Raw genomic sequence first — 22940 nt, forward strand, 5'->3', positions numbered from 1 at the left:
TAAATTTAATTTAAATGAGTCAATTCAACCTGCTATTATCATCAGATATTTCTTACCATAATTTGCAACTCAGTTTATTACCAAAAATCTGTATTTGGTGGCAATTCAAACTCTCTATGCAGACTTGTGATCTGTACTGCAATGCCAATACTTTGAGCAATCAATCATACAATATCTACAGAGATGCTGAAACAGAAACCAACATAATCCCAACATATGTACATAAATATTTACAATCATTATTTCAGGTGAGAATACTTGCATGTGTTCAGGATGAAGCATATTTACATACTACTGCATTAGTTATATGTGCAAGTTTGCCCACCTCTAAATTAAACTAGATCAGAACACAAGGACTAGACATCACCCATTATTTACGACTCCGTCGGATTCCGGATTCCCTACCGCTTGGCAGATCACCTTATATGTGCGCACACTGTCATCTGTCCAGAGGCAGACTATCTACAGATGCTTGGCCTCGAACTACTCGGGTCGAACGCTAAGCAGATTTGGCAGCGCAGCCAACCGTAGCTTCTTTATTTCGGTAGCAGTTACTTTGCATGACTCCAGGGTAAGTGATCTCAGATTCTTCAGTGGTTTCAGATGTTGTAATCCAGCATTTGTTATGCGTGAGTTTGATACATTAAGAGAAACCAATGCAGTTAATCCTGCAATTGAATGAACCATGTCAACACAGGTGGATTTTGGAGCTAAACAATTGAGAAGTGGTAAAGAACAATTGCAAACTGCCAGTAAAGTACCTGAAATCAATTCCAGAGTCTTATCTGTGAGGTTGCAATTCTGAGACAGATTTAATAGAGTAAGAGATTTGAGGTCCTTAATGTTCTTGACTCCAGCATCGGTTATCGACCCACCACATACCTCAAGTGACTGCAGGTTCTTGAAATCTAATTAGATTACAGGAAACAACATTATCATCCTCGGACAACTAGGTGAAACTCAAAATTCAGATTAATGTAAGATCTAACAGTAGATGAGCTGACAATACAGTCCATTGATAAACATATAATTCATGTCCCCAAAGCACTTTACAAGTCTACCAAAATCTAAGAACTTGGCATCCTGGGTGAAAGAGCATTAATAACAGGCATCCTAATTGAAAAAGAATAGATATCACAACCAGAAATAAAATTTCCAATATAACTCGCACGTGCAACTGAAGAGCAATACTGGGAACCTATTTTAAGCTTCTCTAGATGCATCACCTGAAATTTTCCTTTTTGATTCAAGATCTACAGGATCTATCATTTTCTATATATATGATTTCCAATGCCCTTTTTATGATGATAAGCATGAACATGGCAGACAATAAGAGCCTCTAGAGTTCTCCAAAAGGAGTTCAGATAAAGGCCCCCAAAAATGCTGCTCTGTTTGTCTCATTTTCTCGTACGTATCAACATTCTTGATGTAGGAGTCATTTGATATTCCTCACTTTTAATCTTGTTAAAGTCCCAATAATTGATATTTCAATGAATTGATCATAAAAGCCTTTATGATCCTGGACTATTCAATATAAAAACACAATGTTGAATTTTGAGGTTAATATGGTCGCAAGCAAGCGGCAACCAATCTCCCTGAAAGTTATGGCAGTAAGCAATCTTCAGATTTTATCTGCCATAAGTCTCACGATCATGAATAAACCACATTTATCATTTAATGTTAATTAACCCTACATCTCGTAAGCAAAATTATCTTCTCTTCTTCACTTATATGATGTTATTATAAGGTTGCTTTAGAGACTAAGCCGGTTATCTTGTTGCCTGTTAGAGGGAGTAAATTGCCTCTGCATGAGATGTTGTGGTACTCCTATCTATTGCTTTCCTCTTTCTAGTGAAATATTCCATTGATGTTGTCTTTATCAAAATAAAAAAAATTATCAATCTTGACTGAGATGTGATGTTTCTTCTTTTAATGTGGATGATAGAAACCATAGAACCAAAATAAAATAGCACAAAAACTGTAGAGGACCCTTGAAAAATGCACATAGAAAAGTTAAATAACTTACGTTGGAAACAGTTTGTCCCTAAGTCTGTGATACGAGCTCCAAAAAGATCCAGATGGGTTAATCCAGTAAGACCTGAATGACACAAGAAGCATTAAAGCAAATGACTATCTGTTTCCAAGTTCTATTAAAGGGGCACCTGAAGGAAAATTTTCATATTAACTTAAAAAATAATCATAAATTAGAATAAAAGCTACAAGAAACAAGAATATATGATGAACCATATGTTGATCGCTCCTATGTATCTCTCTTAATAGTCAGAGGACAATCATGTCGTTTTTTGTTGCTTCCAATCAAGTGTTCCTTGATCTTCCTGGCCAACTTGAGACACCTCTAATTTGAGTCAACTACAATCATGCCTTTTTCTAATTTTCTTTGATATTCCCCACACATTTATGACATCCATAATTTAAATAGGCTACTAATCCATCCTTGCAGGAGCACTTAATTGTCGTCTCCAGACATGCCAGAATCACCTTCAAGAGTTCTCTCATATGTGACACCTCCCATATTACCAGTTTTAATAGTTCCTCTTCGCCTCCCTCCTGCTCCCAGCATTCTTATGGCATGTCCAACATCACTGCCAACTTTTCTACATTTTCCTCACCTCATAGCTTCATACAAATTGATGTTGTCACCTTTGCAGAGCCAATTTTAAATCCCGACACAAAGGATGCATTAGGTAGCTGACTGTTAGCATACATCAATATGAAGTACTCAAACATGGATATATGCAAAAAGCTTTTAACAGAAGTAAACAACATATTGCCCGTAGCAAATAACCTATCAGGTTCTCAACATTGTAGAAGGAATGTACCTGAACTAAAGTGGTGCATGATTCTCTTTTTCGAGCTAAATCATTTGAAACTTACGGTGGAACAGAATATACCATAAAATTACATTCAAATAATAATTAACCCATTTATTAACAAAATAATACTTAATGTATTGTATTATTATGTTACTGCATGTGCAAATTGGAGCAGAATAGCATAAACCAAAATCTAATAAGCAATTATTTTGGGTGTTAAAAGGCCCAAGTGAAACCTAACAAGCAAGTGAAGTTCCTCAACACATTTGATCATAAAATAATTTCAACATGAACATTGCATCCAAAACCTTGTTTGGTCAAAACTTGTAGAAGGAATTTCAGTTAGCAGATAAAGATTAATAAAAACCCATATGACAAACAAATGTATGAAACTAATAATTAAAAAAAAAAGTCTATTTATTCCTTTAGCTTTCTGAAACCTATATTCTGGTGAGTTTGCACTCTTACACTTCCGTTCAGCATAGCAATTACTCCCACCTGCTGTATCATTTTCAACTTGCCCAACATTAGAATGACTCTAACTACTTGACTTGTACAAGACAGTCCAAGAATGGCAATCATGTAAAGCAACAATTTTTTTTATGCAGCCGCTTGCAGTTAATTCACAGCAAGATCAGAAGTGCAGAAGTTCGATGCCACCTTTTGAGTAGAAGGTTCAGATACAAGCTCGATGACTACTACTATTTGATAAAGTATGAAGTTATCAACAGCCATTATCACATGCCGTTTACTAGAATGAGTGCATATCCCTAAATTTATTGAATAGAAAAGCACCTAAAAATTCTACAAGAGTTTTTCTACATAAACCCTCCTGCAATTAATTTGCATAAAGACAACAAGTGCAGAAGCTTCCCACACAGACTTTTGGATAGGTAGGTGTTAAATAAATACAATCTGTGCAACAGCTAACTGAGGATTATGAATGTTTATACAGGCATTATCATATTTCATAATTATATTTAAACAGAATAGAGAACAACTTGAAATTTTGAAGTCACCCCCAAAACTTGCAGCCAGCAATAGTAAAAAATAACAAGTAAAATTTTCAAATTTCAGGATAACTTTTCATGTGGTCTGCCAGCTGTCGTTCAAATGGAACGTTACAAAATAAATGCTTGAATACCATTGTATATAGATATCCAAGTCTTCACATTGTTTAGACCAGCACAACATCACTAAGCATAAATCTAGTTTTTCAACTGACAGAAAAATTTTCTAAATCTGCTATGAGATGACAAATAAATTACACAAGCTATCCTACACGAACAAACAAATTCCAGGATCATAAATATTAGCATAAACATATTAGGACAACCATAATGATGCATGCTTGCAAACAAGTCTTACCGGTAATAGCCGTTAAGCCTACATCTGTTATCTGGCGAACATCCAAATTAAGAGATTTAATGGAAGTTAATCCAGACAGCCTCCTCAAACCACCATCAGTTACTGCTGTAAATGACAGATTGATACTCTCCAAGTTGTGTAAACCTGAAAGTGATTAAATCATAGTCAGGTTTCTTATGGTGTAATAATCTAACTACACAAACTATATAGATAATTTTTCAAGGATTCACATCTTAAAACCTAAAAAGAACTTAGATATCTTGCATATATTTTGCATAAAATGAGATATTGCAAGCCAGAGGCCACCATATTTCCCAGGTCAAGAATACAATTAAAAACATAAAACAGAGAAGAAAATGGAACGTGTGGTGTAAACTTAAAAGGCTAGTTTTTCAAGTGTCACGAACTGAGACAGAACATGAAATGCATCAAATTGTTTATGGGAGACTGTCACTAGACAGATAAAGTAACAGATGTTTGTTGGCCATGAAACAAAGTTCACAATGATATAGTTACATCTAGCTTGGAGAAACTGCTACTGCAATTACTTTTGCCCGAAAGGAAATGATGTGATTGGATATGTACTTCATAACTAGTATATTATGTTGAGCATCACATTGTAACAAATGAACTAACACATATTTCATGTATAAGAAACAGAATTTTCTTCCAAGAAACACTATAACATGATAAATTTTGTTTGTTTCATGGGTAAGTACCCACAAAGCAGAAGCAAATAAACAACAAAGCATGGGGGTAGGTCATTTCAAGGCAGTGTGGCCACTTAGCTCTTCTATCTACTTATCACTTGGGTTGGTCAGAGAAAAAGGCTCCAGGGGTGGAATTGAAGGTGCAGATAATGCATAGGTGTAACTAATTGCAAAACTTCAGTAAATGAGAACTCTGACACCATCACATGTAAGTTGCAAAGCATACCAGAGAGATGGCTCAGTCCATTGCTTCCAATTTCAGTATCTGACAGCTCCAAACATTTTAACTGTAGAAGGCCTAAAAAAGCAATACAAGTTCACTGAAGAATCTCAGTATAAGTTTGGCACAATCAACAAAAATTTCTTCAAAAATTTGATGACAATTGTCCGTGAAAAACATAGATGTTTCGATATATTTTGTGATATTTTGAAAAGTTCAAGAATAGGTATGTGAGAAAGAGCACCTTTTAATATAAGGGTCTCAAATTGAATAACAGAACCAACTATGGAAAGATTATAAATCTAGGGATAACTTTTTTGGTTACAGTTGGTGACATAAGATATGGAATTTGCTCGTTTTTTCCACTCTCTGAAACCCTGCAGATGGTGCCTTGGCCCCTTAGGAAAATCATATCATAGACTTTCTCTCTTCCTGGTAGAAAACTTCATAGCTATCGTGTCATGCATTTTTTATTGTTGATCAACCTAATAGTTTATATACCACCAGCTCATGTGTTCAATGATCAACCAAAGTTAGCTAAAACATAAAAATCATGTTGTAATTTAAGTACATAAAAATTCAAATGTGAAAGCATAGTGAAAACACAATAATGAAGTAACAGGGCTTGTCCAAAATGGCATCATTTGGGAGAAAAATTCAGAAATTAAAACTTCTTAAAATTTCATCGATTTTTGTTGGTAGTAGATGCATGAAACAGCTTGGATTAATTAGACACAATAGCACTTACCTTTCAAGTTTAATAAACCTTCATCACCAATCTTGCAAGAATCCAAATTTAAGCTCTCCAAATTGATCAATTCTACAATTTATTAGGGATTAAGAGACAATCAGTATAGAAAAGTATATTATTCCAACATTTGTCACAGTAATGGCATTCAGAAAACCCGATGACAATGACTAAATACTCAATTATTTGCAAAACTAAAGCCACTATAAATCAATTTAAAAGACAAAGTACTAAGTGATTACCAAAATAAACACAAAATAATTTGCTTCAATAAATTCCAGGCAATCGAAAGATCTACAAAGCCATTAGGAGAGATAAACCAGTTATTGATCCTTAAGAAAAACCCTAAAAGTTAAAACTTCAATCAAGCATAAAAAATACAATAATACAGGGTTGGAAGCCACCAAGTAGACCATCAAATGTGTATTAAAGGCTGCCAAATTTCTAGACCTCATCAAGAATGAGAGGTATTGGGAAATGTCTCTTGCTAAAAGGTGTGAGATTATTATGATGCAAAAACATTGAAAAGTCGTATTTCATGAAAGGTCAGCAGCACATGCAAAATCAAATGTGATTTACCTTTAAGATACACCAAACATGCATCAGTAATGTTGTTGAACCCCAAGTTCAAGACTTTCAACTTCTGAAGCCCTGTAATGCAATGGTTGTGCAAAAAAATAGTGAAAAAATGAAGCATAGAACAATATGTACACATAAGTAGACGAGAACAATGTTAATTAATACATGACCAAGTATATCACCGTCTGGTTTACAAAGAAACAAACACCATTGTCACGTAAAGCAGACCTAGTGTGCAGTTGAAAGTTCTATATATTCTAAAGTATAAACAACAATGTTGCTGTACTAAGGATATCAACGATTATATCAGCACCAAAAAAATAGTGTCCTTTGAAACCATCTCTTATGTACATGGGTCAATTGTCACCTTCAGAAAACAATAGTTAATTCATAAAAGTAACCAGCTAGAAGCTGAGTTTAATTGCTTCAACAAGATGCACTGGATGCAGTGTTATGGATGTCATATGTCATATCCTCATACGTGATCTGTTCATGTTGCTTGCTTTATCAATATCCTTTCCCTAATCTAAGGCCAATGTGGAATTAGTTGCTTCATAGAGCAAAAATGCCTTTGATAATGCTTATATTCTTTCTCCAATCAGAGGGTATACCATTCCTATTAGAAACTGAGGCTCGTTGCACAACCATTCTTGGCCAACCCAGGCAGCTTACTATTCCTCTTCTCATATCTGTGGCAGAAAAGTTAGCTCCTATGCCTCCCAAATCCAGATTTTCAGAATTTCAAACAGCCAATAATGATCATGCACCGACCTAGAAGCATATCTTCTATCTAGCATTCTAGCCCATTATATATGCTCTGTCTCCATTCTGCAGTCATCCAAACATTTTTCCATCACCTTGAGGTAGCACAGACAGAAACAGAAAGTTGAGATGGCCTAGGTTTGATGTAATTTTAAAACTGAACATCAACCTGGTTTTAGCCATACAAATTTGGTCCAAATTCCTCGATGAAACAATTTAAGTCAGTAGATAAATTTTCTAGAAAACCTATAAGGTCAGTTGAGAGTAGGAAGGAATATCTAGTTTGTCACAGCTTAAACTCATGCCAATGGCAAGTCACCCACCAGAATTCCCTAATATTAAATAAACAAGAAAACAAAAGGTCCTAACTAAATGTCATGGTATCAGATGAAAGAAAAAAAAAAATCCACAACAACAGATCGCCCACTAAAATTCCATGGTACCGTATGATCAACAAAGCCAAAGATCCTAACTCAATTTCATGGTACCAGATGAAAGAAAAACTCAGGATCATGCATGATCTAAATGACAAAGATCATCATGCTGGATGGCTCTAGACTGCCTAGTATGCATAAAGCTTTGCATTTGGAATTACACAACATTGAAAAAATGCATTATGCCAAACTACAATATTTTTCATGAATAAACCGTCACTTCTGATTAACAAGCACTAATTGGCACATAGGGCGTCACAGACTAACGCTTTCCACACCTTGGTGGGCCAGGCACACCACTTAAGTATCGACTGATTCTATAGGGGGGCACAAGCTAGGATTTGGCAGTAACCACTCTAACCTCAAGTGGTAGCCCCCTTGTGTTTTCATGCCAAAATCTCAGTTCAAACTAACGTACTTTCTCCCAGATCAGTAGAGATTGACATTGGAACTAACATCAAAATGGCATCCAGGGAATCAGAAATTAAATTAGTTGAGAATATAGATATAAATCTAGAGTTTTCAGCAAGGTCTGCAATTTCGTACCATACCGAAGTTTCGATGTTCACTCGGTACAGTACGAAATTGTATACCGAGCGGTATACCGCTCAGTATATATATATATATATATATATATATATATATATATATATATATATATATATATAAAATCCGAAAAAGGCGACGTCGCCGAACGTCGCCTTTTTCTAAAATATTTATATATATAATATATATATATATATATATATATAATTATTTATTTATTTATTTATTTATTTATTATTATTTTTCGTTCCGCCTGGTAGCGGGCGGTCTGCGTACCAGTATGCCATCAGACCGGTACGTACCACCAGTACCGGGCGGTATCATTCAGTATTGCCTATCTTGGTTTTCAATACATAAGAAGTAGCATGTTCTCACAGAAAACTAACAGAATTTTGTCCCCTTAGACAAGCATGAATAAAATTTGAACATAGATCTACATCAGCGAAAAATCTGAAGTAACACATTCACACAGCTAAAATTACAAAATCTTTTATGAAACAATGTAAAACATGTTTCCCTTGATTTCCCATTTGACATGGACATGGTAGCAACATTTGAAAGAACACTACAAGTATTCAAAGGCATTATGGTACCTACAATATATACATGAACCCTGAGAAGTTTCAAAAGAAACATTCTTCTCCATTTATTGCATGTTTATAGGACACATCTTAGTTTTAACGTGTCATGAATAACTCACCGGAAAAATTCTCACTTCCATCATCAGATATACCACATCGGCTCAAGTTCAGAAATACCAATGATGTGAAGCCTACAAAGATCCAGAAAGAACCATATTTATCACATATCATTTCTCTGAGCGGATACAGATAGGGTAATCCAACCAAAGCAGACAAGTCACTTTAAAATAATAAAACAAAAGAATATACATGATATGAATGAATATCTGCTCTGAAAGCCCAGCTAAAAGAAAATAATTTGGACAAATTACAAGTTAAACAGGCTATATACAGAGTTCAACAAGCTATATAGTAATTAAACCTTGAAAAATAATGTTAAAATATTACAGGTAAATATATACTTGTTTCTTACCTGCCTACCAAAAATAAACTTGTTTAAGAAAAAAATAATTAGTACACTATGAGACAAAAATTTAATAATACATAAAGTATGCAGAAACAAAATAACTAAACCCCAAGATTTGCAGGACTTTAGAAAGAGAAAAGAAACTAAAGAATAATTGACTTAAACGTAAAAGTGAAAAATATACCAAGGAATATTGTACAGGGAAAGGGACAATAGCAATAAATTTATCACGACAAAGGAAAAGACCAAAACCTGATATAACATCCAAGCAAGAAGAAGTTACTGGACAACCCTCCAGGTCCAAGTGAGCAACTTTAGACAAGCCTGCAAGGAACTTAAATGTAGAAACAAATGTATTTTGAAACAGAATAGAAAAACAGGAGTCTCCCTGACAATTGGTTTCAAAGGACAGAGATTAACAAAACATAGAATAACAAACTGCAAGGGCAAGAACAGAAAATATCCATTACATCTTACCTTTCAAATGAGCGATGCCCACATCAGTAACTTTACAACATGACATTTGCAACTCTTTTAAGTTTGTAAGACCTAGTTTAACAATAAAATGTTAACAAATGGATAAAATTTGCTTGATGAGACTTGACAAAGTAACCATATTACAAAAAAAATAAAGAAAAGAAGAGGAATATAAAGGAAAGGAAAGTGGGAGGGAGCAGTGCAACTCTTCTTTGTGAAATAAGGAAAAGTGTGCTATTTAGGTTATCTAACTAGAAGCAAAAGGAAAAGAGGCATATGATATCATAGGAAGATAAGTTAGCAATGGGCCTTTTTATCATGCAACAGAGTGCAATGTTTCTGTAATGTTCAAATAACTGGAACTCCTATATCTGAAGGGGGAAAAGAAAAAAAAAATCAAACTAAAGGAATACGTACTGAGGTTATTAATAAAAGAAATTGAGCTTTAGCACTGAATAGGTGGGGCATATCGTCACCGTCATCATTCAAACATTTTTCCCATCAGTCGGTATATAAAACCATATACTTCATCAGAATATTAAAGCTAATGCAATTTTATGTTATAACAAGAAAGCTCTAGAACTTGGAAAGTTCTTGAATCGAATTTCACAAAATCATTACAGCCAATAATGTTTTTCTTTAATGCGCTTTAAAAAGATAATGAAGTGTGCATCCACTGTTTATAGGATCCTTCAACTCTCTCATTCATCCTAACCAAGGCTATACAACCCCTTTCTCAGACAAAGTGGCTTCTACCCAATATTGGAGGCACCACCAAAATGCTGAGCAAATATGTCCTCCATGAGTATGTAGTGTACATCTTATTTCTAAACTCGCAGAGTTAATAAGGGTGATTCTATTGCTACATGTACATGCCATACTCTTTCTACTGTAGACTACCGTTGAAATGTCTTCACAAATAAAACATGAAATTTATTCCACAGTAATGACTTCTCCTCTGGGCAGGATTGCCCAACTAAAATGATAAATGCTCAACTAAAATTGCAGTAATCTCGGCAGGACATATCCAAATGAAGCCAACCTGAAAGAGGCTCCATGTCTGCATCTGTTACACAATTGCAGTATCTGATGTTAAGGGATTCAAGCTTTTTCAAATCTGCAGAAGGTTCACATTTAATTGCGTGAAGGATAGAATATAAAAAGCAGCAGTGTTTAAACAAAAAACAGTCAACAATATAACTTACTGTATTAATACATAGTATATAAAAGAGGAATTTATTGAAACAAGAAAATCTGCCAGTATTAAGCAAGCAAATTCCTACAAAAATTTATTATCACCTCCAATATCCAATTTTATCTGCAGCACTGACTTGGTCATTGGAGAAAAGCTAACTATAATGTGAAAAGTAGCACATAAGCCAACTGGTCAAATGCACCTATATGATATTTTTATTGATATATTGCTGTGATTTGTTTCTCTCTTTACTATCTTCATCTTTCTTCTATAAGAACAGTATATTTCTCCTCCCGAAAGGAAAGAACACTTGTGAAAAATATCATTATTCATTGGATGCCAGTGATGACTACCAATCCTTGCAAAATTCATAGCAGGTTGTAAATCATGTACTTATGTGACTTTTGGCATGTTTCAGGATTAAGGAAAACTAAAGATCAAAAAATAAAAAATTTCTATCTCTATAGAAATTCACCAACTCATCCATATATAAAATAATAGTATATTCACAACATGGCAACCCAAGGTCATAGCATGGGAAAAAGCAAACCTTTCAAATAAATAAGTCCACCATGAATCTTTAAGCATCTCTCCAGATCCAAATTTACCAAGTTAATTAAGTTGGTAAAAGCCCTGATTCCTTCGGCAGTGATAGCATGGCTCTTCTTGAAATTTAAAGACGTCAAGTTTGGAAGTCCTGAAGGAAGAAACAAACTTTGCGATGAAAAATGTAAAAAAAAATATCAAAATCATTGAGTCTAATTCTTCATCAATAAACAAAGTAGACAAGAGAAAATCTAGAACAGTTTTCATAAAACATAACAGCAAAAAACCATAGTGAGGAAACAAATGGAAGAGCAATACTGAAATGTCTTCAGGAGTATTAATAAGAGAACATACGGGCAATATTATGTCATAATACAAATTGAGGACAACACATTAAAGATATTTGGGAGGATGTAGAGAACCTCAGCATCTTTGTAGCAAAAGGATATATTGTTGAAGAGTTTGAAGTTTCCATATTAAATCAAAAGTCAAACACATGATAGACAAAATAATCAAACATGAAGAAAGCCAAGCAAAGTTTCACAATTAGAAGCTAGAAATCATGCCCCAGCCAGAAGTTACATGCAAAAGCTTGTCCTCACACCTAGGTATACCTCAGACATCATTAGCCTTGTTGGTAATAAAACATGACAGCACAGATACAACATCACTTCCGAACTAAATACAAAAAGGTTGTCTTTATACACTAAATAAGGAGATCATTTTATCTGATCGATGATGTGATGCAATAAAGGCTCAGAAAATTAAGAAAAATTAGCAAGACATGGAGTAGAAGGCCAAAGATATTTACCAGATATGTGTTCTAAGCCATAATCTGATATTTGGTCACAGTAATTACATTTCAAGCTCTGGATATTGGAGCAATTTTTCAGGAGAAACAGTCCAGAATCTGTCACATCAGAGCAAGAGATATCAAGGGACAAAAGTGATTGCCCCTGAGAAGAAACTATGCCCATCCAACCATCCTTCACTCCTGGATATTCTCCAAGATGAATATCCTGATGACAAGCAAAAGGTCAAAAAATATCCACAGCTTTAGCTACAAGATCCAAGATAACCGAACAGCTTCCATATTATTTGACACTCATATTAGTACATTCTACAAGTCAGAGGAATGCTCACCATAGTTGTCCATATAAAAATTTAATTAAACCTTAGGTTGGAAATTCTCTATCACATACATGAATATGCAGATATTCCTCTAAATAATATTGGCAAGCTTAAACTAGAAAATATATGAGACAGCACAACTTCTGCCAGAGACCTTATCTATAATTTTTATTTTCTGATACAGGTTAAGCAAGAGCATTACCTTGATGGTTATAGTAGCCATAAATTGTAGTTCATACTATTCATGATGAGAAACTGGAAAAGAGCTTTTTCCTGTCAAATAAGGGTTTAACTAGAACAATGAGATATTCTTCCTTCTGGCAGAACCTTGTTAATAATAGTGCATACTGATAAATACACTTGCTTCTGGTTGCTAATCATGGTTGCAAATCATTCTGAGTAGTTTATACAACAAAAGATGGAACTTTAGAGCAGAACCTTATCCAAACTTTATTTACAATAGAACACCTCAATCTCCTATAGTTGGACTATAAGAATAGAGTTCGTTGGACTAAAGCAATAGAATTTGTTGGTGTACAGCAAAAAAAATGTGCACCTGAAGAGCACAATCCCAAAAAGCTTCAAGAGATCCATCAGTAAGGCAATGAGATTCCACTAATTCATTGAATATCTGCTGGCTAAGGTCTCTTGGAAGCATGGAAAAGCTGGTATACCTTTTTATATCCTGCTTTCACCCAAATACTTTTAACATAGTTACTTAATGTCTCAAGCACAACAGAAGTTGAAACATAAACAATGTGTGTATAACAGCGACGCACCTCACGAACTTTAGCCACACACAACTCCATGAGCGAAGGGCACTTTCCTTGCCTTCCAGCTGTGACATCTGTGCTGCAACGGGGCAGCATAAGTAATAACCATTTTGAGCTTCCACTCTTAGAGTATCTTCCAGACCTGCGCAAATCATCTTCATCGAGAAGGTCTCTCTTCCTGGAACAAGCTCCCCCCATTGGATGACGATTAACTTCGGAGATGATACTTCTTTGTTGTTCTTCAGTTGTGCTGTTAGAAGATTAATTCCCCTCCATCTATACTATCCACAAGAACCCAAAAACCTTTTGTGATTCTCCTACTCCATCATATAGTAAGATTAGATTCTAAGTCAGCGTAAGCAGCATACTACAAAAGCTACTTCCATTAAAAAAAAGTTGGAATTCCAATGCAAAAAGGAATCTTTGTGAGAAAGAAACAATCAAAATCATCTTTTTTACGGAAAATCAATTCAATCCCCGATTAAACTTTAAAAGATCATGATAGATGAAAATTTCACAAGATCGCAAGACTTCTACGTCATAATAGGAGAAATCGATGATCTCATACTAAGCAAAACTTCAGAACAACCATCGCCCCGTCTTTTCTAACGCCATCAGCAATCCAATAATTCCAAGTCCAAAAGTAGACAGGGGAAACAACCAAAAAAAAGGTGTGAAAGCGACGGACTGTTCGAAATATCCAGAGGAAACTCACAAAGCCACACAAACCGGAGGATCGATAACGGTACGCTTACCCTAGAGGGTGAGGAAAGGAGGTGACGCGTGACCGAGGCTTAGGGATGGTAGAGACGAGGAGGCGGATGGGGGGAGGAGAGAGGGGAGTGAGGGCGGAGGAAGAAGCCCGAAGCGGCACGAAAGGAGGGAGGAAAGGACGAGAGAGAGAGAGGGCTCCAAAGCCGACGGGCGGGGCTCACTCGCCCAACCACCAATGAGCTACGCGTGTTCGTGACAGTAACGAGAGCTCGTCGCTTCGTAGGGGCAAGGATAAGGCCGCGGCGAGAGGGCCGATCAGCTATACGGACGGGACACCAAATAGGATGGAACACCACGTGGCAAATAAATTGTGGCTGCCCGACGGTGGCCCACATTCACCTAATTTCCATGGAAATATCCAATTTATGGTAATATCCAACAACATAGAAAGGTTTAAGACAATAATATATTTCTTTTTTTTGTTAAGAGGCAAACCATTAAGCGGTGATGTTTAAATAATTTATTTTCCAGAATTTTAAATGCTATGACTTCAATTTTCAATCGTATACAAATTAATATATTCTCAAAATTACATATATATATATATATATATCTCCAAAATCAACGATAAATATCAATGAGTTAATATCTATTAGTTCACTTCTATGATTATTTTTATATATTTTCTACCCTTACATTTAAGCTTATGGTGAAAGTATTAAAATATATTTTACGCATTTAATTTTTTCAATATTTTCAAGGCTTGCTAACGACAAGAATCAATGATTCTCAATCCAAACAAAGTTAATTATTTAAATATATATATATATACATAAAATATTGGGAGGGATCCACGAGTGGTGGTAACACACGGCGTTTTGGGTTTGGATAGCCACAGCGGATCCACGGAGGAAACGTCGATGAGGAGGTCGCGGCCGACACGCCACCTCAAACAGAACCCATTTCTTTTTGTTTCCGCCCGCATATAAACCCATGGGCGAAAAGGACGTGGGCCCACCATTAATTTCCATCAATTAAGTATTAATCCTTAAACCTAACCATATCTCTCTCTAAATAATAATTCTTAATGCAGGGGAGATTTCTTTGTATCAGTCGAGTCTGTGACCCACTTCGGCACCCAAAGCTGACCTAACGATAATAAAAGAAAGAGAGGAGTATGTGAACCGTCCCCGCGATGCGGACGTACGAATAGGAGAAGCCAGCGCAGATTGAGTCGGTCAAGTCGAATCCCATGGAGATTTGGTGTGATTGATTTGGAAGGCATTTCGGCGGAAATTGAGTATTACATTTATTTTAATTGTGTTATCTGTATTAAGTAATTGGGTTATATATATTACCTGCTATTTTGCCACGTATTTCTCTTGATTGCCTCTCTTCCTCCCTTTCGCTGCCCCTCGTGCCCTCGCCACGTGCTCAGCCCACCTCTCGCTATGCTCCCCACGCAGTACCGGATCGCTTCGCCATCCCCTCCAATTCCGCCGCCGCCGCCGCCGCGGGGGCTCCGGAATATGCCGTCTCTCCGGCCGAAGCCCGCGTTGTTTAACCCCTTCTTCCGCCTCACGACGTCCAGCCGGCTGCGGCGCACGGGGGCCGGCGGAACGATGCGCGCCGCCCAGGTGTTCGACCACGAGTCGGGGGCGTCGGAGGAGCTGGACCAACGGGCGCGCCTCAAGATCGCGATCGTCGGCTTCGGCAATTTCGGGCAGTTCCTGGCGCGGACGTTCGCGGCGCAGGGCCACGCCATCATCGGCCACTCCCGCTCCGACCACTCCGCCGCCGCCCGATCCCTCGGCGCCGCCTTCTTCCGCGACCCCCACGACCTGTGCGAGCAGCACCCGGACGTGGTGGTGCTCTGCACCTCCATCCTCTCCACGGAGGCCGTGCTGCAATCCCTCCCCCTGCAGCGCCTCCGCCGCAGCACCCTCTTCGTCGACGTCCTTTCCGTCAAGGAGTTCCCCAAGAACCTCCTTCTCCAACTCCTCCCCCCGGACTTCGACATCCTCTGCACACACCCCATGTTCGGCCCCGAGAGCGGCAAGCACGGCTGGTCCGGCCTGCCTTTCGTGTACGACAAGGTCCGCATCGGCGACTCGGAGGACCGCGCGAACCGATGTCGTTGCTTCCTCGACATCTTCGCCCGCGAGGGCTGCCGCATGGTCGAGATGTCTTGCACGGAGCACGACGAGAACGCCGCGGAGATCCAATTCCTGACCCACACCGTCGGCCGCCTCCTCGCCAAGCTCGACCTCAAGCCAACTCCCATCAACACCAAGGGCTTCGAGACCCTGCTCGAACTCGTCGAAAACACCTGCAGCGACAGCTTCGACCTCTACAACGGCCTCTTCATGTACAACAACAACTCCACGGAGCTCCTCGAGCGCCTCGAGCTCGCATTCAACTCCCTCAGGAAGGAGCTCTTCGGTCGCCTGCATGTCAACCTGCGCAAGCAGCTCTTCCAGAGTCCCAACGGCGGCGGTTCACCTGGCGCCGAGGAAAACTGAAGACCTTCTTCCTTCGTGCCTTTGCTTCTCGTCAAGTATGTGCCCAATATTACTTTGCGATAACAACACAGGTTTGGTCTCATCCACTCAAGAATGTTCACTGTCATTACACCACAAAATTAACATGATCGTCGTCGTCAAGCATCAACCGAACAAAAGGCGAGGAAGGTATGTGATGGAGATCATGGAGTACTCTGAAGAACAAGTTTGATAAGAATGTTAGAAGATCTTGAACAGGAGACCACCATGAGTTGCAAAGAATGGTGCGAACACGAGCGATTCCACGGCCATTAGCTTGATAAGAATGTTGAGTGACGGACCGGACGTATCCTTGAGAGGGTCCCCAATGGTGTCACCAATAACTGCAGCTTTGTGGGGATCAGATCCCTTAGGGCCAAGGCTCCTTGCATGCTCCGATGCCCCAGCCTAACAACACCATATGAGATCAGCTAATTGCATTCCAACACAGGTCACAAAGGTTTAGGGTAGCTGTACCTCAATATACTTCTTAGCATTGTCCCATGCGCCACCAGTATTGGATGCAGAGATAGCAATCTGCAGCCAGCATAAAGAAACCACCATCACCGTGTGTCGGTAAATACAGCAAGAACCCCGGATAGACCCCGGATAGGGTTTCCACACCAAAGAAGTTTACAGCAAGTAAGCTATTGCATACCTGAACCCCAGAAACAAGAGAACCAGCAAGAACCCCGGATAGGGTTTCCACACCAAAGAAGGTTCCAACGATGAGGGGGGTAAGCATCACCAAAGCGCCGGGAGGAATCATCTCTTTGATCGAGGCATCTGTGGAGATCTTTACGCAGGTGGCGTAATCAGGTTTAGCGGTGCCTTCCATAAGCCCTGGTATAGTGTTGAACTGCCTGCGGACCTCCTCCACCATTTTTAGAGCTGCACTGCCAACACTCTTCATGGTCATGGCTGAGAACCAGTAAGGAAGCATGGCACCAACGATTAACCCGATGAACACTTTTGGTGTCAGAACATCAACTGTGGAGATCGCTGCTCGGCTCACGAAGGCACCAAAGAGTGCCAGAGACACCAAGGCAGCTGAACCTATGGCAAAGCCCTGGGAAAAGGCAGTTAAAATATGAAACATTTTCACATTCAAGGACTGTTGTGATGATTTGAATGCAACATTAATAGCTAGCAATCAAAGGAAACAAAGTGGAAAGCAGCTTCACAAGGGTAGTTGCAAACAAATTTCTTAAACAAATGCAGTTATGCAAATGTTATCTATAATGAGAAAACACCATCCTGCATCTAGCGCAGACCACGGTTCCAAAATCGAAACCATCAATTCTGTCAAATTTATAACCAGAACTGAATCAATTCTAGATAATTCCAGTTCAAGAATGGGCAGTTCAGTTCCAATTTCAAACCCAGACCATCAATTTTAATTTTTTGCTTTTATTTTTAATTTTGCCAAAATACCTCTCCAATTTCAAACCCAGACCATCTAGGTTTTTTTATTTTTCTGACCTGTTCAAAACCACTGGTTTCGGTTCCAGATTCCAAGAACCAAATTCGAACCACTAGAACCCAGCTCCGGTGCAGTTCGAAACTCAAACCATTGATCCGATTCAATTTTGATTCTTCATCGATGAACCGAGTTCGATTCTGATTCGAACCAAACAATGGTTGGGTCTAAGTGCATCAACATGTCTAAATGCAATAAAGCCACCAACAAAGGCAATAACATTCTAATTACCAAGCTTGGAACAAGTTTCCTTGCCAAGCTTCGAGCAGATCAACCATGGTTAATAGGATGCAGCAAATTATTTTGGCAATAGAATTATGCTACCTTTCCAATGGCTGCAGTGGTGTTGCCAGCAGCATCAAGTGCATCTGTTCTCTCTCGAATCCTGTGACTCATTCCAGCCATCTCAGCAATGCCTCCAGCATTGTCACTGATGGGTCCATAAGCATCAATGGCCAGACCAGTAGCAATGGTGCTCAGCATGCCTAACGCAGCAACAGCAATACCATACATGGCAGCAAGACTGAAACTAACAAAGATGCTGACAGCAATGGCAAAAATGGGGATAATGACAGACTTGTATCCTAAAGCCAGCCCAAAAATTACATTAGTCGCAGCTCCAGTTCGGCAGGAATCAGCAACGTCTTGGACAGGGCTGCAAATGAGTAGTTAACATAAGACATTATCTATGAACCACAAATGATCATAATTCGTGTTCATCAGAATAGAAGAACCAAGTTCTTACCTATATGCATTGCTTGTAAAGTATTCAGTGACAAATCCAATAACCAGGCCAGCCCATAATCCAATTGCAACACAGAAGAACAACTCCCTGTTCAGCTCTAATGATTAGATCATTTTAAGAACTCACCATCTTCAGAATTAAAGGGAAAATGATGCCTTACCAGTTTTTGACCTTCTTCTGCTCACCAAAACTGAAAATTGTGAAAGTCGATGGGAGTGCTATCCAACTGATAATCGCAATACCAATGGTCATAAGTGCAGTGGAGATTATGAGCTGCTTCTTTAGAGCAGGTTCGATCTCCTTCACGACCTTTATCTCAAAAAAGTCGGTTGCAAATAGAGTAGTTATCAAGCATACTATGATTCCCATGGAGCTGATAAGCAAAGGGTAGCACATTGCAGTAAAATCATGGTTGACTCCAAATGAAGAGATAGAGGCAACAACGAGAGCAGCACATGATGATTCAGCATATGAGCCAAAAAGATCAGAACCCATCCCAGCAATATCCCCAACATTGTCTCCCACATTGTCAGCAATCACCTGTAAGATGTATACAAAAGAAAAAACTAGGAACAGAAAAGCCATTTACGGTCTCAAATGCTGGTACTGGATAAATTCATCAGGAACATTTGGTCGCTAAATCCTAAAGGCTAACACAAAAAGTTAAAGGTGCAAAGTTCAAAATATTAAAAGAAGTGGCATATCACTAAGGGAAGAGCATGGAAAGAGAATTTAACTGTACAGAAATACTCAAAGAACCTACAGCTGGGTTTCTAGGATCATCTTCAGGAATGTTCCTTTCAACCTTGCCAACAAGATCAGCACCAACATCAGCAGCTTTTGTGTAGATGCCACCCCCTACTCTACCAAAAAGAGCCATGGAAGAGCCACCAAGACCATAACCAGTAATAGACTCAAAAAGACCTTCCCAGTCATCACCATAGTACAGTTTGAATAAGTTGATAGCAATATAGAGGACCAACAAGCCATTTGCTGCAAGCAAAAAGCCCATGACTGCACCAGACCGAAAAGCAGTAATGAAAGCTTTTCCAACACCTTTCCTAGCTTCTAGAGTTGTTCTTGCATTTGCATAAGTTGCAATTTTCATCCCAAGAAAACCAGAAACCAGGGAGGTAATTGCACCAAGCAAGAAGGAGAGAGTACTGAAGCCAGCATTTGCAAGTGCTGGTTTGCAATATTTATCCTTGCTATACGTGCAAGGCTGTGCTTTTGTGCTAAAGCCTTCCACAGAACCAAGAAAGAGAAAGATCAGGATAGCAAAAGCAACCATGAAGATTCCAACATACTGGTATTCTGTGAAAAGGAATGAAGTTGCTCCTGTTCACATGTATAGAGAAGTTTGCTATCAGACTATCATCATATAAGTCATATGTTGTTCATCAAAGTGAACAATATGCAAAAAGTATTAAAAAAAAAAAAGGAAATCAACACATAAGAAGTAAAACTTAAGCAAATTGTAGGTGCACAGCAACCTATTCAAACAATACTAGTTGAAGTTAACATTCATGTACAATAAAGAAATAATCAATAACTCAATCAAGACAGAAAAAGTTATACTCATTACATGAGCGACAACTACAGGTTTGTCTCTGTCAATGATACTGATAGTTATAAATTGCATGAAGCACTAAATTTAGAAAATTTGATCAGACAATCATCATCAAATGTGTCGATCACCAAATAGATATACTATACATTACACATTAAAAACTTTAGTGATTTCTCGCACTGAGCAATTTTCTTTTGCAAAACAAAATTAAGAATGTCAGAAATAGAGTATCACACGTTGACGCTACAAATTCAACAACAAATATGACTTGCATAAGATTGATGGAGATCAAAGTGGTAACTAAATGAGATAAAGAGTTACTGAAGACAAAAGGGGAAATGGAATTCCGTTACACAAGAAATCAGATTAAATAACATGATAAGTTTGTAGGCAACCTGTGCTGTAATTTCTATGATCATGAAATTCAGACACTACATTAGCTATATAGTCACTAAAAACAACCTAATATAAATATAGAATCCTTGTTAATCAGATCATTTACATGTTCTGAAATAAAGCTTACATACTCTGTTGCTCCACTTTTTGTTTTCTTTAACAATATTATACTTAACAATATTACACTACTTTCTGTTGGGTGAAACCATATAAGATTGGATGAAGCAAAGGAGTGGATCTTCATGTCTTGCTCTTACATAGCTAGGTTAATAAAATGAGAATCGTCAACAAGGAGATAAACTTAAACCATTATAACAAGTTCCAGATCAGCTTCCAACAAAATCAATTTAGTAACAATAGAAGTAATTGGTTAGGTACCTGGACTTCATACATTAAATATTTGCTAATCCAACTTAAGCCAGCTAAATCAGCATATGCATGCATTATGCAGTATCAGAATAACAATTCTTTCATTTCTGTATTCTAAGAGACCCACGCATCATATTGCATGAAATAAATGTCTGTATTATTATACAATGTTGAAATAAATTGAGAGGATTCAGTACCATTGGGCCTAATCGTATTTTTTTCAAATATAAAAAAATAAAGGAATCATTGCATTTTCCAGAAATACCTTATAAAATCAACTTAAGCTTATCAGAAGTAGAACTACAGATAGAAGATACGCATTCAATAATAAAAAAGACTTCCATGTGATTAATGGATCTCTAAGTGATAATTAAATTAACTGCATTAGAGTCAATTTCAAGACAAAACAGGAATACAAAGTTCGTCTCACATGAAAAATCAGTTCAAATGACATGATAAATTTACAGGTCTCCTTTTTCGTAATGTTCATTGATGATCATGAAATTAGACACTACAGTAGGGACAGGACCACGGAAATACCAATTTAATTAATTAACAATGCATATGAACTGGATCATACAACTTAGACAAATTAAAATTAACCATAACATGCTCTAGTGCTGTATTTTGTTTCCAAATGTTTTCATTCAACAATATCATAGAACTTAATGGACCAAACCATATACGATTATATGAAGCAACCACGTGCGTCGTCAAGTCTTACTCTTACATAGCCTAGCATAAGAAAACGACAAACATCAACAAGAAGCAAATCAATTGAAGCAATTGTCACAAATCGTATAACAGCATAAAAGAAAAAATTCAAGAAAATATGCAACATATAATGGACTAATAAAGAAACATTTACTGAGTTAGATTCTTCTGGAAAGAGACCATGCCTTGTACTATCTAACCATAGCATAATCACTTATCAAATGGAGGTAAAGCACGTAAAAGAAACAGAGGTTATTCTTCTAATTACTTGAACTCATTGCAACGGTAACCACGAAAAAGTGTACATATTATATATTTTTTTGAACCTCATAATTTAACCCATCTTCCTCCAAGAAACGAGAAGGAAAAGAAAAGGCGTAAGAGAAGTACAGCATATATTATGATTCCTTTTTTATCCAAACAAATTATATATTCTGCCGAAAGAGAACTATCAGATCAGATCAAGTTAACCAATTTTTGTGAATATTATAATCTCCAATTTTGATAGCTCGAATTCTTTTGATAGAAATACCACTTGAGCTAAAACAAATTCATTAACAGGAAAACAAGTGAACCACAAAATCTTGTTTTTCCCCTCAGATGGAGACAGCAATCTCTAAATCCCTCCAAATCTCGGCAAAGCTAAAATCAAAGATTTCCCACCTTCCGATATGGCGGTCTGGATCTCGGCGCACTTCACGACGACGTTGTGATCATTGAGCCCTTCCTCCTCCTCAATGAGGTAATCGGAGACCCCATCCCTGCTGCCGGCCGGCTTCTCCGGCGAGAGGCTCACCTTGGATACCAGCAGCCACTGCACCAGCGCGAAGGCGATCCCGACGACGGCTGCCACCGGTATCAGGATCTCGGTCAGGAGGCCCGACAGTATCGCCGCCCCCATTGGCTACTAATCCTCACTGGACGTCAGCGGCGGCGGTGTTTCTGCGGCTGAGAGAGAGTTCTGAGGGTTTCGCGGCCTCCTCTTCACACACTTTGTACTCTCAAAGGGTGGCGTCCCGATAACTCACGACTTATAGAGGGA

At 38.1% G+C, this 22940-nt stretch overlaps 3 protein-coding genes across 7 annotated transcripts; 1 reads left to right on the top strand and 2 right to left on the bottom strand.

The window, feature by feature from the left end:
* Window positions 1-187: 187 nt before the first annotated feature.
* On the bottom strand, window positions 188-14328 carry LOC135674470 (uncharacterized). 5 transcript variants are annotated; one of them, XM_065184365.1, is made up of 16 exons: window positions 14126-14328; window positions 13377-13646; window positions 13154-13282; window positions 12278-12485; window positions 11471-11617; window positions 10768-10842; window positions 9726-9797; window positions 9501-9572; window positions 8902-8973; window positions 6460-6531; window positions 5881-5952; window positions 5139-5210; window positions 4203-4346; window positions 2027-2098; window positions 762-908; window positions 188-668 (listed from the first exon to the last, which is right to left on the bottom strand). In XM_065184365.1, the coding sequence occupies exons 2-16, from the start codon at window positions 13566-13568 to the stop codon at window positions 484-486; spliced, it is 1731 nt and encodes a 576-aa protein (XP_065040437.1). In that variant the 5' UTR covers window positions 13569-13646; window positions 14126-14328; the 3' UTR covers window positions 188-483. The 5 variants fall into 5 exon arrangements, with proteins under 5 accessions (XP_065040437.1, XP_065040440.1, XP_065040439.1 ...); XM_065184368.1 differs by having other exon boundaries at window positions 13377-13651; XM_065184367.1 differs by having other exon boundaries at window positions 13377-13687.
* A 1175-nt stretch (window positions 14329-15503) lies between these two features.
* Window positions 15504-16692, top strand: LOC135674472 (arogenate dehydrogenase 2, chloroplastic-like). Its single transcript, XM_065184372.1, has one exon. The coding sequence runs from the start codon at window positions 15536-15538 to the stop codon at window positions 16604-16606; it is 1071 nt and encodes a 356-aa protein (XP_065040444.1). The 5' UTR covers window positions 15504-15535; the 3' UTR covers window positions 16607-16692.
* Window position 16693: 1 nt separating this feature from the next.
* Window positions 16694-22940, bottom strand: LOC135674471 (pyrophosphate-energized vacuolar membrane proton pump-like). Its single transcript, XM_065184371.1, has 8 exons — window positions 22562-22940; window positions 19613-20187; window positions 19010-19389; window positions 18850-18936; window positions 18429-18759; window positions 17283-17693; window positions 17102-17161; window positions 16694-17032 (listed from the first exon to the last, which is right to left on the bottom strand). The coding sequence occupies exons 1-8, from the start codon at window positions 22797-22799 to the stop codon at window positions 16826-16828; spliced, it is 2289 nt and encodes a 762-aa protein (XP_065040443.1). The 5' UTR covers window positions 22800-22940; the 3' UTR covers window positions 16694-16825.

This window comes from Musa acuminata, chromosome BXJ1-5, assembly GCF_036884655.1.
Source record: "Musa acuminata AAA Group cultivar baxijiao chromosome BXJ1-5, Cavendish_Baxijiao_AAA, whole genome shotgun sequence".
In the NCBI taxonomy this organism is placed as follows: Eukaryota; Viridiplantae; Streptophyta; class Magnoliopsida; order Zingiberales; family Musaceae; genus Musa; species Musa acuminata.